Raw genomic sequence first — 17,677 nt, forward strand, 5'->3', positions numbered from 1 at the left:
ATGATAACCAACAGGATCTTGAGAGTGTGGTGACAGCCTACTCGAGTCAGTTTTCTTCAAACGCTAGCTTCAGGAAAGTTGTTCTATTTCCTAACACTGTTTTTTTTTTAATCCCCACCCACACAAACACACACATGTTAGCAGCTTGCCTTTTATAGTTGATAATTAAGAAAAGGGTTGTGTTGGGGTTTCAAGTGTTGGTGTTACCACTGACTTCTCTAATTCACTAGCAGTGATTCGGTTATCTACGACTGGGTAGTCTTTAAGCATTTGCTCCTTAAAATGTAACTGTATTCTAGTGACACCACTTCCACAATGGCTATTCCTCAAGTAGAAAGTAGTTGTGTAGAGAAAATTACTGATTCCAAATGCAGTTATCTCCCACAGCAGTGTAAAACAGGTTTGAATATAAGTGTCATTTACTTGAAGAAGAGGCTTACCATATCGTTACAAGTAGGGAGTTTCCTTCATGCTGGAAACAAAGGCCTTAATTTACAAGACTGTGTTTCCTTGTGACGTGAGCAACCTGAGCCTCCCTTAACAAAATCGCATCAGTTTTCATATTGCTGTCCGTGGTAGCAGTAAAAGACTCAAGGAAATTGTCATCTTTCTGCTGAGGTGATGAAGCCTTCGGCCCGTTTCCTCAATTGCCCGTCGGTTGTTACTGGAATTTCTGATATGATAGCTTTAAACCAGTTACTAAGAAATAATTACTTAGTAGTTATATTTACTAATATGGATAGAAAACATCATTTTCAAATTCTGCATCTTTTGGCATATTCACATAAATGAGAAAACATAGTAAATTAATTAATTTCAGGGTAAATCATATCATCTCTCATCCCTCTTAAGCATATGTGTGATGAATATAGTAGCTTTGATCCAATCTCTGGACTTTTTTAAAATAGCAATGAGATAGATGTCATTTTTGCAAGCTATTATGAGTATAAAATTAGCATCTGAAATGAACTAATTTATAGCACGTTTCTCAATGTGTATTTTCTGAAAGTATGCCATTGACTCCGTACGGGGCATTTTCCATGACCTCTGGGAGTCTTTATGAAACCCAGGCTTCTGAATGGCTCTGTCTGTGGTTTCTCTGCTTCTGTGCTTCCACAAAAAATTCTAATTGAAAGGTGTGAATTTCATGTGACAGAGACCTTGCTTCAGACTAATTGAACGTTCTTGGCTCCTATGCTGACCTGTCGTGAGGAAACAACCTCTGGCTGTGTCCACAGCTGGACAGACCTGGGAAGTCTATTCTGCATGGTAAAGAAAGCCAGCAGCTCAATAAAGAGGCCAGATTGTTTAGGCAGTCTATCAAGTTTAAGAAAAGGGTAGGGTGGCAGGAGTTGGGCCAAAGTGCAGGGGAGTGGGCACCCTGTGTGGGAGGCGGGAGTGCAGGTCTCACTCCAGTGGGAGCTCGTAGCTCCACTGGCGGGACTCTCTCTTTTTAAATAGGAGGTTGAAACACAACATAGAGGGGCTAATTCCATTCCTTCATTATGCCTTTGCTTCATAATTTGTTCTTTAACTTATGCAAGTTACTTGTTCCTGCCATTTAAACATTTCAAGTGTTTTGCTTTTGTTCTTCCTTTTTTTCCCCCAAAACACACACACACACACACACACACACACACACACATAGAATATTGAAAGCTTTTTGTTCCTTTGACTGCTGATAAATTGGAAAAAGATACAGTGTCTGTGCATGTTGCATCGGGAGATATTTATTCTAGAAGAGAATAATAGATGACCGAACAGAATAGCTTTTGTGTGACTTGGAACTGGAGTTTCTTTTTTAAAAAAAAATTCATTTTTTTTTGAGATGAGATGTCACTTTGTCCCTCAGGCTGGAGTACAGTGGCACAGTCGCAGCTCACTGCAACCTCGAACTCCTGGACTCAAATGTCTTCAGAGTAGCTGGGACTACAAGCAGGGGCCACCAAGGCTGACTTTTTTTTTTTTTTTCTCAAAGAAAGGAGTCTTGCTGTGTTGCCCAGGCTGATCTTAAACTCCTGGTTTCAAGGGATCCTCCTACTTTGGCCTCCCAAAGCCCTGGGATTACAGGTATGAGCCACTGCACCTAGCCCTTGGAACTTAGTTTCCGACAGGACCTGAATCCCATAACGAAGAGCACAGAGCATTTTGCATGTTGGATCTCACTTCAGTCTTCTTAAAAGTTAGTGTCATTCATTGTTTCTTTTTTCATAATTCTAATAATTTTTAAAGAAAAGACTGAAGTCTATGGAATACCAAGAATACTCATTTCTTTTACTTGTATAACAAAAAGAACTTTTCATAGTTCTAATAATTTTTAAAGACTGAAGTCTGTGAAATACTAAGAATACTCATTTCTTCTTTTACTTGTGTAACAAAGAAGACTAGCCTTAATTTTATTTTCTATTTGACCCATATATTTTCCAGTCATCACAGCCCACTGTGCTTGCTGCCTGTAATTAGCAGAAGGTGAGACTAGGCCAAGGAGCCCAGAGAACACCAAGAGGTCAGTGGTGGGGGAGCATATTTGAGTACACACATTTGATTTGTATGAACAGAGGGAAACCTGAAAAACAGGCAGGAGGGCCTTCTCAGAAAGCTAAGCAGAGGGAAATTTGGTGTGGGCATGCTTCCCCAAGCAGCACGGCCAGCAATTGCCATCCTCCGCCTCACTAGCCTTGCTGTATGCGGGAGGGAACACAAATCAGCCCAGGCAAGGACGGCTTGAGGAGCAAGTCATCCTGTGTGCACCGCTGCTTCTGGCTTCTCTGCAAAGCCAGGAAAAAGCTGGAAATACGCACAGCTCCTACAAGAAGAAAATAGCCCATGAGCTACTTCTTCATTGAGTTTGCCCAAAAGTGAAATGTGAAAAGAAGTGCACAGGCCAGGCACTGTGGCTCATGCCTGTAATCCTGGCACTTTGGGAGGACGAGGTGGGCAGATCTCCTGAGGTCAGGAGTTCGAGACCAGCCTGGCCAACATGACAAAATCCTGTCTCTACTAAAAATATAAAAATTATCAAAGGGTGGTGGCGCGTGCCTGCAATCCCAGCTACTCAGGCAGCTGAGGCAGGAGAATTGCTTGAACCTAGGAGGCAGAGGTTGCAGTGAGCCGAGATCATGCCATTGCAATCCAGCCTGGGTGACAAAAGCAAAACTCCGTCTCAAAAAAAAAAAAAAAAAAGCACAAACTAATTTATTATATGTTTTCAACAAAAGAATCAAAAGTAGACAATATGACATACACCTGAGATGGGGATGCTTTGTTTCACTTCCTGGGGGGAAACCTGGCCTCTCACTCTCCCAGAGTGGGTGGGATGACACGTGGCCTTAGGCCTAGGAGAGTTTCTGCTGAGAAACAGGAAGAGCTGTCTGCAGGGTGCAGGGAGCACATTAGCCTGTGAAAACAGGTGGTTCCCAGAACAAGCCACTTGGCCCTGAGAGCACCCCACAACGCAGACTGACTTTTCTAACTCTGTCTGTCAGCACGTCAGCCACTCCATGAGGGGAGCCCTCGGTGGTGCCTGGGAGCCAGCAGCTGTGCTGAGCTCTGTGCCAGGGACAAGGCAGCTTTCTGTGCCAGGGACAAGCAGGGTGAGCAGCAGCCCTGTTTTCCCAGAGAGGTGAGTGTGGCCCCTGGAGGCGATGTGTGCCTTTACTGCCTGCCAGGCAGAGCCCAGATGGCTGTCATTCCTGTACCCTAAGGTGCTCCTTTGACTAGGTCTCCAAGGGTCCCACGCAGGATCCCTGGAAGCAATGTTTATTTTGAGATAAATCTGACAATACCTCCAGGGACCTGTCTTGAGATTCAGATGCTGAGTATTGCAACACAGAGGCTTACCTTGCTAAAGAAGAGACAACCCTTCTTTTCAGGATGATTGGGCCACACCCTGCCCCCAAAGTGTGACTTCTGCCTGTCACCTTCTAAACAGGAATGTACAGGCAGTGTGAGAAATAACCCACTATTGAAGGATTGGAGGAAAACAATGCCCCTGGTGTGGTAGGCTCTAGGATCAGCACCCCAGCTCCACCCTGGGCTGCTGAATCACTTTTGTCAAGTTACATTGTGTCTCTGAGACTGCTGTGTTATCTGTCAGAGAGGGCTAATAGCACCATCCTTCATGAAGTCATTTGGAGTGAATAAAACAGACGATTAACAGGGGCCCAGCACAGGCTTGCTCCCTGGCCTCTGGCAGGGATCATTCCGTTTGATCCCAGCCTTGTCATTCTGATTGTGCGCTCCTGGATAACAGCCACGGTGCTGTGCCCTGGGCTGGCTGTGGGTCCACATGAGCCTGGGAACCTTGGAGACACACTGGACCTCAGGAGTCTTTTCAGTCAGGGCTCTCGGTGTTCAAGTTGACCCCCATGGACCCTCTGCTCAAATGATGTGCCCAGGGGTTGGGAATGGGGCACATTCCCAGAGAAAAGGGAGGCACAATCCATGAGGCATTCATTCATAGCATGGACAGAGTGGGGGGAGCTCCAGGCTTTCCTTCATCCAAGAAGGATTCACTCTTTTGCCCCTTCTCAAGAGTTATTCCTGCCCCGTTTGTTGTCAGCAAACAGCTGTTGAGCACCTCTGTGTAACAGGTGCTGTGCCGGGGGGTGGAGGTTACAAAAACAAATAGAATATGGTGTCTGCCCTCCCAGAGGTAGGTCGTGCTCAGATTTTAAGGCTGATAACTTATATTCGTTCCCCTGCCCCTCCCGTTGTGGGAGTTGAGAGAGCAGCATGCAGACCTGCTCAGGCTTTTGGACTGGTTGCACTGCTCCCCACCGTAGGCCTGGGTGCCCACACAGCTGAAGCCAGGGCTAACTTCCACATCCATTAGCTCCTCGCAACCTGCTACCATCTACTGTTGGAATTAAAGTACAATTAAACCATGTCCTCAGGCACTGTAATGGCTTATTTTGTGTCCTACTCACAGATGTATAAGGCAGTAGGGCCTTTCAGTTTTGTGCATGCCCAACCCAGCAGGGCTCCTTGCTCAGTATCTGCACGTGGAGAGCAGGGTAGGAAGTGACCAGGCAGGAGGATGCCTAAAAAGAAGAAACTTCAAAATAAGAGCCACTCCAGTCTCCTGGTCAGGTTGATGCTGGTGTCCATTCAGTTTTGGTGTCTCCTCTGCCAGTAAAGGTCTAAAAATACATGCTAGGTGATTGGGGTGTAGTATCAATCAAAATAAGTTAATTAATGTCTCAAGCTGTGTGAAGCAGATAATAACTAAAAGGTTGCTCTCTAGCCATCAAAAAATAAGCTGCATGGAGGTCTTGTATTGGATGACTAACCTATCAAAAGTTACTATGGATTTTCCTGCACTTTTGTGAAGATGACACCAGGGATATCTGCTCCTTGAGTATGAAATTGAGGAGTGAGTGAGATTTCATGTCACAAACAATTCCCAGCCTTTTCGGCAATGAGTATATTTGACAAGTAAGACACCACAGGATAAAAACTCACTGTTTTCACTGGTGCAGAATAAGTCAGCATTTGCCACTGCCTTACCTATCCCTGCAGTACAATTCCTCTGAAGGCGCCACAGTCCCATTATGTGTTAAGCACCCCTGCTACACTGCACCATGTGTCAGGTTCGTGCTCTGCCATGCAACTCTGGGGATGAATTGGAAATGGCTGCCCTTGACTTCTTACTCTGTTCACGGGGGCTGAAAAAAAAAATGGACAATTTCCATAAAGGGTAGCCAGTGGCAGGGTACCCAGGGGCAGCCTTGGGGAGGCAGGACTTACCTCCTCCTGGGCTGAGGGATGCCACAGAGGGTGATGAAGCCAGAGGGTGGCAAGGAGTCTGTGCCCCAGCCCAAGTGCTCTGGACAGGGCCTGTGCACCTGGAACCCCAAGCCTTTAGGTCTAGAGAACCCTAAAGATAGACTTCTGGGGTTGGGGATCCCTTAAAAGAGTGCTTGTTGGAATAGTATCAACAGCAGGAACTCAAACCCTGCCCTCAGGAATGAAAGCTGGAGGCAGAGCTCTTTCCTAGAGTCGTGACTGCCTCCTGCTATAGGAAGTGTCTTATCTGCCACTTCCCTGCATATTAAGAGACTTATTCCCTCAGGATTCTACTGTGTTTGCCAATCAGCCCCTTGCAAGAGCCTGTGTTGGGGCAGCAAGGCACAGGGAGCCTGATGCTCCAGGCCAGTCAGCCTGGGTGAGAGAAGCGCAGACGACAGGGGAGGCCATGGCAGCCCCTTGGGGAGGGAGGGAACAGACTCAGTTCCTCCATGGAACCAAGGAAAGAGACAGAGATGTGCAGAGGTGAATGGAAGACTCTGGGACCTAGCTTGGGTGGCCACTGAGGAAACCATGAGGAGACGGACGCCTGCCTGGAGGAACAGCTGCAGCTTGCAGGGAGAAGCTGGGCACCACAGGGCATGTGCCCACCTGGGAGGAGGGGCCCCTCAGTCCTCAGAGATGCCACTGTGTGGAGCAGGCAGCAGGGCTGAGGCTTGCCTGAGTGCAGAGGGACCACTTCTCCCTGGATGAGGGAGCAGGACTGAGGTGGGAAGGTTACCCATTGAGAGCTGTTGTAAAGCCTGACAGCTGGAGCCCCAAGGATCTGGCCATCCCCTGGACGTTGGAGAGGAATGCCTGAAAGGTGCCCTTGAGAGTCTGGAGACTCCTAAACTCAGTTCCCTCGGTCTGCCCTGCCAGGACACAAGCCCTGATAAGGAAACAGCAGCTGGGTCGCCACACACTCCTTTAGCGTTGAGTGATTTGGGGTTGGGCAGTGACACTTTTAGAGAAAGTGGCTCTAAATCTGAACAGTTCCTAACCTAGTTTTAAAAGTCATTCTTTGCTTTTGTAGTAAATGAAAAATGTCCCTGCCTTCTGGCCTGCATGCGTTCATTCAGCCATTCATTCATCCACTCAAGAGGTACTTGTTGAGCATCAGTTATAAGCCAGACAAACACATGGCTCAGAGTCTCAGGGCAAATGAACCATGGAGCCAACACAAGCACCCAAGTCATCCCCCAGACAGACTCTTCCGCTCCTCTAGACTGTCCATGACCTCCTGTCTTCATGCCTTCTGTTATTGGATTTCTGGGGCAGGGTGGAATCCAGGCTACTCAAGCCCTGTTATCATTACTCTACAAGAGTCATGTTAATTGGATCCAACCACCCAGCCTCTTCCTGCACCCAGCGTGGGTCTGGAGAGAGGCCATGGGCTCAGCACTCTTCTGGACATGCACTGTCCCAGTAGAAGCAGAATGCTGGCCACTTAGGGAGTTTGAAAGTTTCTACTGGCCATTTTTAACATAATCAGAAGAAACAAGTAAAATTGGTTTTGACGACATATTCTATTTCACCCAGTAGATCCAAAACATCATTTCAACATGTAAATCAAGATTCAAAAAATTATTAAGGAGATATTTTACATTCTGCTTTTTGCTACTAAGTGATCAAAATCTATGAGGTACTATAGCACATCTCAGTTTGCACGCTTCACATTTCAGGTGCTCTGTAGTGTGGCTAATGTCTACTGTTCTTGGATAGTACGCAGATGTGGGGCATCCAAGGCTCTTCATTCAACTTCTAACCCTCTTGATAGCTCACTAGGCAGTGGACAATCTCTGACCTTTGTGTGCTTCATCTCACATATTTATATAAAATTGATTAAGAGACTGCTTGTGATGAGGGAAGACCAATAGCTAAAATTAGAAAACGCTCTGCAGATATCTGTGTATGAATTCTAAATAATAAGGGTATGAGAAACAGAAGACAGTGCAGCAGACAGGCCATGCCCATGTCTGAGGAGCAATATGACTTGGCATCTAAGAAACAGCATGTGCTGAGTGCCTGCTGTCAGAGAGAGGAGCGTTCCTGAGGAGCTCCTGTTCCCATACGGAAATAGGCAGTTGTCCTGCACATCATGGTGAGGCCTCTCTTATTCTGCTTTTTACTTTTGTTTTGTGGATAAAGAAATGGAAATGAAGAGGGACTGAGTAGACTCAGAAGCATCAAAATCAAGAGAAGAAGGTGCAGCTGAGAAATGATAGTTTCAAGCACGTTCAGTACGCAGGGCATGAGAACAGGTGATCGTGGGAAGAAAATAATGTTCCCAGTTGAAAAGCCATCTCTGAACATTTCCTTGCTTCTCCAGCAGAAGTCACTATGGAAGCACAGGGCCTGGGTGGAGTAACTTCTTAGTCAGTGCCAGATGAATTGATGGGACTTGGTCGGTGACTGTCACAGATTACACAGTGGGTGAGAGCAATCACATAATTGGATTTGGGGACTGACTGCATTTTTTTTATTTCCTCCTTTTTGCAGCAGAGAACACAGTAGAACTGCTATCCCTTTCATTGAAGAGAAGGTTACTTGTGAAATGGGTCTCCTTTTTTAGTGGGATTAAAAATAACTCAAGGCCCAGTCATGCAGACTGTGGTTTACCATTTATGACTCACTTGCTTCACTTTTGTTTTGTGAGGCTTTTGTGAAGAAACAGCCATATTTTTAAAGAACATTTCCATAAAGGATTTTCCTTCTCATTTGTCAGGGTAGAGCAGAAGTGGGAAGGATGAGTGAGAGGGCAGAGAAGAAATCAGGGACCTACCTTTATGTTATTTTCAGACAAATTTAAATCCTTTAGTCTCTAAAAACTATTCTTCCTCTTCTTCTTTTTCTTTTTTTTAAAAAAATAATAGAGACAGGGTCTCTCTCTGTCACCCAAACTGGGATGCAGTGGTGTGATCATAACTCATTGCAGCTTCGACCTCCTGAACTCAAGTGATCCTCCTGCCTCAGCCTCCCAAGTAGCCAAGACTACAGGTGCATGTCACCATGCCCAGCTAATTTTTTCTTTTTTGTAGAAACAGGGTCTCACTGTGTTGTCAAGTCTGGTCTTGAACTCCTGGCCTCAAGCAATCCTCCCACCTTGGCCTCCCAAAGTGCTGAAATTACAAGTGTGAGCCACCGCACCTGGCTGAATACTTTTCCTTTTAATCTGTGGAATGGGAAGCAGACGGTGCTCTGCCTCGTGTCGCAAGTCTGTTTGGTCATTTCACTGGAAAGGCAGCTGTAGGTCACACGCTGTCCACAACTGGCTGGTCTGGCTGTCTCAGGCACTCTGGAAAAATTGGCCTTCCCCTGGTTGTGGCGTTCTGACTTTTAAAGGCAGATAGACTTACCAGTGGACTTGCCTCTCAGCAGGGAATCAACCGGATTCCAGTGTGTTGTTTATTGCCTCTGTAGGAAAGGCAAGCAATGACTTTTCTTTGGAGATGGGTTACTCCTCTCTGAGTGTTGCTAGACTCAAGATCCATGGCCAAGTCTTCCAGTGCTGTGGTCCAGGGCCTCTTAGGACCCTGCAGCTGAACACAGAGCTGAACGTATCTGAACATATTGGCCTTGGAAACTTGAGGGTGCAGTATATCTGTAAGCACCTTAAATGAAATCATTAAACTCTTCATCATATATATTTTTAAAGGCCATAAAATCCAAAAGAAACACCCATAGCAAGAAAAACGGTAGCAAAACAATTCTTTCAACCAAATCCCCCAATGACAAACCACTGACGTTACAAGTTTTATGTATTCTGTTTTCTAGAAGGAGAAGGCATCCCACACGTAAGGATATCTTTATTTATTGTCGCATTGGTGTTAGAGGCAAAGGCGGTATTAGATATACATTTCCTCTTCTGGTGCAGAGAACATTTTGATTAATTAAAATGTTAAAACCTCCAGTAGGAGGGCTGCTTTTGCAGGCTGAATTTCCTTGGCTGACTTTTAGGGGAGCTGGATAGGAGTCACGATGACAGTGAGGTCGTGCAACTGGGAAGCATCTCATGTACCTCAGCTGTGTTAGGTGGAAACAGGGCTGTGATGCCAGCTCTGGGGGATGAAGTACACAAGTGACCCTTCTGCCCTGTCATTGTGGCAAACATCCTTATCAAATCTGGAAGGCTCCATTTACCCAAAGTGCCCAAGATAGAAGAATGTGATCCATCTGATTTGATGAGAATGATTTCTGGAAACAGTCTATGCCTTCATCATCAGCTTATGTTCTTTAATTTATTAACAACGTTTTAGTGAGTATCTGATGTGACATAAATCGTGTTGGGCTTTGTAAAAAAGTTAAAATCAGTATATTCGCATATTACAAAAATTTATGCAAATTTTAAGTGGATATTTTCAAAAGTCTAGTTTTATGCACAGAATTTAAAATAATGCAAATCACCCTAAATTTTAAAAGCCTGTCAACAGTCACATAATTTCTAAGCTGGCAGGCCAAGAGCATTTTAACATCTGACACGGTTGCCACACATCGGCAACAGGCTGCCTGGGAAGCAGATGTCCACCCTGCAGTGGCAGATCTCATTTCCTTCCACTAGGACTTCTGCAAATGATTTCAGTGACCACTGCACTGTCATTCCAGGACCACTCAGGTGTGAAATCTGAACACAGCCCTCAAGACCCTGAATCTCAGTCTGGATTTCACATTTTGTAAGTTTCAGGCACATCAGCCACCCTGGCTTTGGAAGTGGTGTATGTCCCCACATTCACTATCATTACAACTTAAAATACCTTTATAACTTGTAACAGTAATGTAATATCTGACATGTATTGAACACGTTACGTACCAGGAGCTGTCCAAATCATAACTCAGTGAGGTATAAGTTTTGCTCTTACTCCATTCTATTCTATTCTATTCTATTTTTTGTCCCCCTCCTATTACCCCATTTTAGAGTTAGAAAACCTTGATATGTAGAAATTAAGTACCTAATCCTAGGTCACTCAGCTATTATGTAGGGAAGTCACTAGGCCACAGAGCTCCTGAGGCAAGTACACGCAAGCATTTTTTCAGCTAGACCTGACTATCCCAGCCCAAAATCATCAGCTTTAGAAGACATTAGACCTGCTAAAGGGTACAAAGAAGGCAAAACAGCCCCCACGAAACACTCCCCAAATGCAAATTAGTCTTGCATTGTGTTAATTTAGAATCAGGCCGCTTCCCTTATCAATCCTGACCTCAAGAGGTTTGCCGATCACAGTTAAAGTAGTACCTGCCACTGAGTGTTCACAACACGCTGGAGACCTTGCTAAGCACCTTCTGCAACTTCTCCTTTTCCCTCACACCAGCACTGCATGACAGACACTGTCACCCCCAGGCATGTCTTAGAGATGACAGAATGGTTATTCCAGATTCCCTATCCAGGGACTCCCTCCTAGACCAACTCAAGTCTTCATGAGTTTTCAAAAGCTCAACTTTCGAACTTTCTGTCTCATAATGTACAATTGATACAGTAAAATTGATAATAGTAAAACATTATCTGTGTTCAGCATATAACAGATTCTGGCAAGCATTTCCCAGAACTTGAGGTTGCTGATAAACAGACACAAGCCCTTATGCCCAGTGAAAACTCTGAACCCCAGGTAGGGGATCCACAGCTCAGCAAGTGCCTGCAGGTCTTTCCCCAGTGCCCATGTGGGACTCCCTTTGGCATATAGAGCCTATTCCCCACAGCTTTCCTGCATTCCCCAATTCAGTTTTATTCAGGCTTCACTTCAAATAGTTTGATTTAATAGGGACACAGGTAACTGTATTCAAAAGCCACAGATAATATAAAGCCAGCCTGAGTTCAAATGCACAGCATAAAGCTAGAACTCCATCTCTTTCGTTGTGACCTAAAGGCCATCTTGCTACTTGGACTAACTGAAGTCCGCATCTGTCATCTTCCAGAGCCCAGAACCAGTCCTGAGAGTGGCAAGCAATGGACTGAGGAGCCCCTGGACTGTTCAGCCACACATTAGGTGTCTTTCCAAGAGTCTGCCCCAGCACCCAAAGCAGATAATTTGCTTCCAGAATTATGGTGTGCGAAATTTTCTTGCTGGGGAGCACACAGGTTTCTGGTTTTTATGTGTCTTTTTTTCTTTTACATTTTTAATGACTTCAGCCTTCATTTGGGAGTCACAGAAATCTAATCACCATCACTTGACATATTTGTTCTTCCAATATATAAGATTCATTCACTGTGTCTTTTCAGAGTCATATATATTTTGGAAACTATGCATGATTAATTTACCCAGGGCATGAGTTTGAGATACATATATGTTGGGTTTAAGTCCACACTATTTCAGCAAAAACAACTGATTAAGTGATGTGGTTATTCTTTTCCAGGATAAAGCCCAGTTTTGGCCCAGGTCTTAATCCCTAAGAGTGCAGGGCTTTAACTCCCATCTTCCCAGCAAAGCCCTTGATCATTTCTGTGTCACTGCAACTGCAGACTGACCCTGTGACATTCCCACTCCGGGTTTCAAGGGCTTGTTTTGTACATGCCCCTTGTCCAGCCTGACAACTTCATTAAAAAACATTCACATTTGCCAACATACTGCCTTTTCAAGGAAGATGTGAAGTTTCCTTTCAGAACCTGCAGGCTTACATACTGTTGGCTGAGCTACACAGAAGAGATAACCTATTTACATACTAAAAAGGTCAGTGTTGGACAATCAGCAGTTAGAGATGAATTTGCTGCTGCTTGCACCTGGAGCATAAGAATTGGGGAGAAGCTGGCAATTTTGCTGTCTCTTTATCTGTGTAGACAGCAAGCACTGTTAAATATGAGGATGTCTGTTTCGATCCATGAGAGCGGTATTGCACAGAGAAGCCCAGTGATGGACAAGCTCGCTCATAGTTTAGAACCTTTCTGATTACTAATGAGTATATGTGACAGTGACCATGCAGGTCAGCCTCACCTACTAAAAGCTGTAATTAATTTGAGGTGGAAATATTTGCATAATGGTTTTTCAGATTCTGTTAGTAAAACAAAAACCATCATAATAGACCTTAAATTATGTGGCTACCGCTTATTTAACCTTCTCTTTGCATTATAAAAGGTAGACTTCTGGAGGGCTTAAAACATTTCCTTTTGTGGTCTTTTCAAAGTCTCTTCTAATACCAGCAGTTTTATTTGGCTAATGTATGTTGAAAGTATCTTAAAAGATGGCATTATAAAGGCATTGGTTTTCTCTGAAATCTCTATAATATTTTTGCTCCTTATCCATTCGTAGATTTAAACTAAATAATTAGGGAATTGAGTCCCATGCCTGTTCCTTAAATGTTGGGATGTAACATAAGAGTAAAGTCACTTTTGAAGACAGGAAACCAGCACAGAAGGCTGTTGATAAGTGTGGGGCTGAAGTGCATGGAGATCCCGTTGAAGTCTCACTCCTTGGTTGCAGCAGCCAATCTTGTGCAAACAAACAGCCATTGTCCTTTGTACCTTAAAACCATGGTGCATTCAGAGCTGCTCAGAAAAGAGCACCCCATCTAAGAGTGTCTGTGTTAGGGAGGTCATGTCTCGGCTTCCGCTGCTTTCCAAAGTCCCTGGCTGCCACAGGATGTCACACCAGGTGAGGTCATGGTGCACTGCTGGGGATCTGCAGCAGCAGCAGCTGACATCACCCAGCTTGTCATGGGGACCCTTGCTACATGTCATGTTCAGTATCACTCAGGGGATTTATGAAGCCAGATGTGGACTGAGGCTCATTCTGTCTTTAGAGACTCATGAGGCCGTTTCCAGGAAGAAATTACTCTTTGGGTACATACACCTCCCAGATGGTTTGGTGTGCCAGTCTGTTTAGTAGTCAAATTCTGCATGGTTCCTTGATTCCTCTGACTCCTGATTTAAGGAGAGAGAAGCCAGTGGCAGTGACAAGCGAGCCCTTCATTGGCCATCAAACAGCATCTCATAGAGATTATTTGAATGTGGCTGGCACACAGCCACAGTCTTCTGGGCACGGGTAACATCTGTCTTCTATGACCACTGCTCAGAAACAGACTGGTGGCATAGGGTATGCTTGGGAGTGATGCTGTACGATCAGAAGACGCAGGTTCTGGTGGTGTCTGCACTTTCCCTCCCCTAACTTGGGCCCTCTGGACTGCGGGGCTGACGCAGCAGTGCTTGCTCGCTGGGAGCCTGAGCCTCACCCACCCCACTTCTCTTACAGAATACTCGGCGGAGCAGGCTCAGCAGGTGCTTCACCAGTCAGTGTTCATGTCCACGGTGTCAGCCCACCCTTTTCGGGACCTTCCCCTCGGCAGGGAGCAACACTGCAAGCTGCTTCCAGGTGTGGCTGATATCCGGGCCAGCCAAGTGGCACGATGGACTGTGGATGAGGTGAGTGGAGCTGCTGGGGGCCAGGGCTGGGGTGTGCCTGCTGCTGAGAAATAGGCGGAAGGTGCCCACTGACCATTCTTTGATGTCTGGGACAGCGCCCTTTTTCTCTTAGGCATCGCATCCGCCATGTAAACTTTAAAACCCAAATTAGAGGGAGAAGCCAGACACGATTTTGAGGAGATGAGGAAAGCCCGTCGCTTGCCCAGATGGTTTTGCACCTCCCCTCCGCAGCCTTATTCCAGTGCCCCCCGAGGCCCAGAGCTATCAGCTGGGGCTAATTCAGGCAGAGGGGCTTAAGCCTCCAATTCCATATCAGAGATTTAATTTGGGCAAACACAAATGTGCAAGCATCTGAGGCTTGCATCCCAGCCACGTGTGCTCTGGGAGAGGTGCCCAGCCCAGGACATCCTGCACCTCAAGGATCCATTTGCCAGTTGCCCTGTGGTCTTGTGGGATCCAGGCACACTCATGGCAGAGCAGGGCCCTGCTGCAGGTTTGCTCATCTAAAGCTACAAGATGAGCAGGCCCACCTTCGCTTCATTTATAAAGTATATTTGGTCACAACATTGTATGAGAAGCTGCACAGAGGGGAAGTTGAATCAGATTTCAATATAAACATGCCTTACAATATTGATTATTTTACATTTTATTTTATTTTATTTTATTTAGAGACAGGGTCTTGCTCTGTTACCCAGGCTGGAGTGTAGTGGCATGATCATAGCTCACTGCAGCCTTGAACTCCTGGACTCAAGCGATCCTCCCACCTCAACCTCCTGAGTAGGTGGGACTATAGGCATGTGCCACCACACCTAGCTAATTTTGTTTTGTTTTGTGGATACAGGGTCTCATTATATTGCTCATGCTAGTCTCGAACTCCCGGCCTCAAGCAATTCTCCCACCTCAGCCTCCCAAAGCACTGGGATTATGTGCAGGAGCCACCTTGCCTGGCTTCAATATTGGTTATTAGTAAGGGTCAGTTAAGCCCCATTGCTTTACAATAATGCTGTAGAAATGCTTCATATTTAAAGTGGTATTATTTAAGGAAGGTACCACTTACCTGTAATTCCTTTTGATAAAGATACTGTTTTTACTAGTCAGGCCTTAGAGAAACTGTTTTTTAAATGAAGGAAAACCCTGGGTCACTCTGAGGGCAAGATTAGAGCTACAGCTGCAGTTAAATTAGTCACACAATGTTCCTGGAGCACTTACTTCAGTCAGCTTAATCTTGGTTTAAGTCTGCCTTCCCAGCCTTGGGCCAAGGAACAGGCAGGCCAAAGCCCACCCAGAAATTAGAGACACTGAGAGTGTCTCCTCTGCACTCTTTGTCGCTGGGCTCATGGCCCCTGGCATCATGGCCCCAGTTCCACTCCCACCTGCATGTGCAGAGCGACAGCGTCCAGATCGTGAGGAATGTGGTGGAGAAGGCAGAATTCTGGGCATGTCTCTGCCCAGCTTACAACAATCCCTGGCTCCCCCTGGTGCCCTTCACACGCCATGAAGTCCTCCCTTCCGCCCTTGCCTGTCCTGCCATTCTTGCCCTCCCCTCCTGCCCCAAGGAGTCCTGCTGCCCCGGCCTGTTCTTACACTCACACAGTCCCACCTTCTCCCACTCTGCCCGCTGCCAGCAGCAGAGCAGTGAGCTCCATGCTCACTTCCACCTCCTGCAGATCCTCTGTCTGAGCCAGAGGTCACCTCTGGCAGGGCATCCGCATTCTGGCCTGACCTCACACTCATTTGGCATGACATCTTGAGAACCCCTCACTACACCCGGTGCTTAGTAGACACCCAGTAAACGTTTGTTGAATGAATGTTGAATGACAAGGAAATCAATTGTGAACTGAATTTTGAAACAAAAGTGGAATGTATCTAATCAGAAACAAAGAAGGGAAGCCATTTCAGTTGACGGGGAAACAAAGGAGGTTGCATGGAAGTGAGTTTCACAGACTTAGTGATGGCAAACGTGCACCATGCCCTGTGCAGGCATTAATCATGATAAACCAGCTATATGAATATAATGACAGTAAGGCAGATATTCACTTTCCCATTTTACTCATGGGGAAGTTGAGATACCCAGAGACGAAGTGACTTGCATCAGGCCACCCAGGCCATGAGCTGACTTCCTGCCCACCATGCTCATTGTGGCCCCGGGCACAGAGGAAAGTGACCCAGGACCGGGAGATGCGCCTGGTGTGAAAGGCCTCAGAGGCCGGGCAGAGGGTGTGCACAGCCCACAGTCTGCTAGACAGAGCCGTTCTGGGTTTGTATGTGGAAAGTCACTTTGTGAAGACGGTGTTTCAGGAAGATGAGAATTGCACAGATGTGTAGAGAATAAGGTGAGAAGAGGCGGAGGAGAAGGAGACACCCGGGAAGTGGAACCATCAGGGCCTTGGCGGGGCGCTGCCAAGAAAAGAACCCGGATTCAATAGACATTTCAAAGGCACAGGCAGTAGCACAGGGAGGTAGATCAGACATAGAAGAAAAAAAAGTGAGATGCGCCAAATGCGATTCCATTTATAGTCTCGGCACTAAACGGTTTAGTACTTAATTGGGGTAATAATATGTGAGAGCTGAAAGACCCAAAGAGTTCATCTGAAGGAATGGAGAAAGAGTGGTGAAGTGAAATTTGGGGCAGAGTCCAGTTTGGGGCCAGGGGGATAACATGGTGACTTCATTACTGGACATGTGACTCACGGTTAGCAGTCCCTGTGAATCACAGTAGTGGATATAGAGAAGTCCCAGTGGACATAAACTCAAGATGGGTGCCCTTAAAGGCTGCAGGCAGAGGGCACCGAGGCACATTTCCCAAGGGTGTTAAGTGTCCAGAGATAGGGTGAGGACGGGTCGGCAGGGCCCCATTCAGAAAGAGGAAAGAGGGGCTGCAAAGGGGTACTGACTTCCAGGGAGTCCCTGGAAGCTGGGTGTCAGGGGAAGATGAAGCCAGAGTGTGCTGTACAGCAGGACAGGTGTCAGAGCTGGTCAGGTTTTGAGGCTGGGTTCGTGGAGTTGTGCCTCAGGGAATTTGGAAAAATTGTGTACAGTATATGTATTTTTAATGGATAAGGGCCAGAGCTTTTATTAACTTCTCAGGGGTGCCATTATGCAATAAGAATAGACATCACTGTTAGGGACATTAGCAGTGACTAGGAAATGGGAGCTATGATTGGACAGATTTCAAGCATGGCACTTAACAGAAGCAAAATCATGAGATTGGGTGGTGATTCAAGGGAAGTAGCTGGTCTAGGTGAAAGTGTCATTAGGACAGAGAAGATCTCAGAAGGAAGACCAGAGAAAGAGAAGCTGTTAGGAAGATGAGAGCCCCGGTCTTTAGTTCTCTGTTGTGGGTACAGGTAGAATCTCAGCCCTTGCTGCTGGGAGAGGCCTTAGAGCTTTTCTAGATTTAAAATATGAGCCATGGGAAAGTCTAAGTGCTTCGCGTACAATGCTCCTGCACCTGTTGCCATAACCCTGACTTCCGTCAGGGGTGCACTCCAGGGAAAACCATTTTCATTATTCCCTACTGTTGAGCATGTCTTAGTCTTGCTG

General features: G+C 46.1%; 1 protein-coding gene across 3 annotated transcripts in view; it reads left to right on the forward strand.

Moving 5' to 3' along the window:
• L3MBTL4 (L3MBTL histone methyl-lysine binding protein 4) overlaps positions 1 to 17,677 on the forward strand; it is a 461,605-nt gene that overhangs the window by 434,320 nt on the left and 9,608 nt on the right. For all 3 annotated transcript variants that reach the window (XR_008515838.2, XM_024235921.3, XM_054537672.2), the window contains one exon: positions 13,965 to 14,134. Coding sequence is in view for 2 of the 3 variants with exons in the window: in XM_024235921.3 (XP_024091689.2) it covers positions 13,965 to 14,134 (170 nt within the window). In the remaining variant the exon portion in view is untranslated. The remainder of the gene's footprint in view (positions 1 to 13,964; positions 14,135 to 17,677) is intronic.

This window comes from Pongo abelii, chromosome 17 (genome assembly GCF_028885655.2).
Source record: "Pongo abelii isolate AG06213 chromosome 17, NHGRI_mPonAbe1-v2.0_pri, whole genome shotgun sequence".
Classification (NCBI taxonomy): Eukaryota; Metazoa; Chordata; class Mammalia; order Primates; family Hominidae; genus Pongo; species Pongo abelii.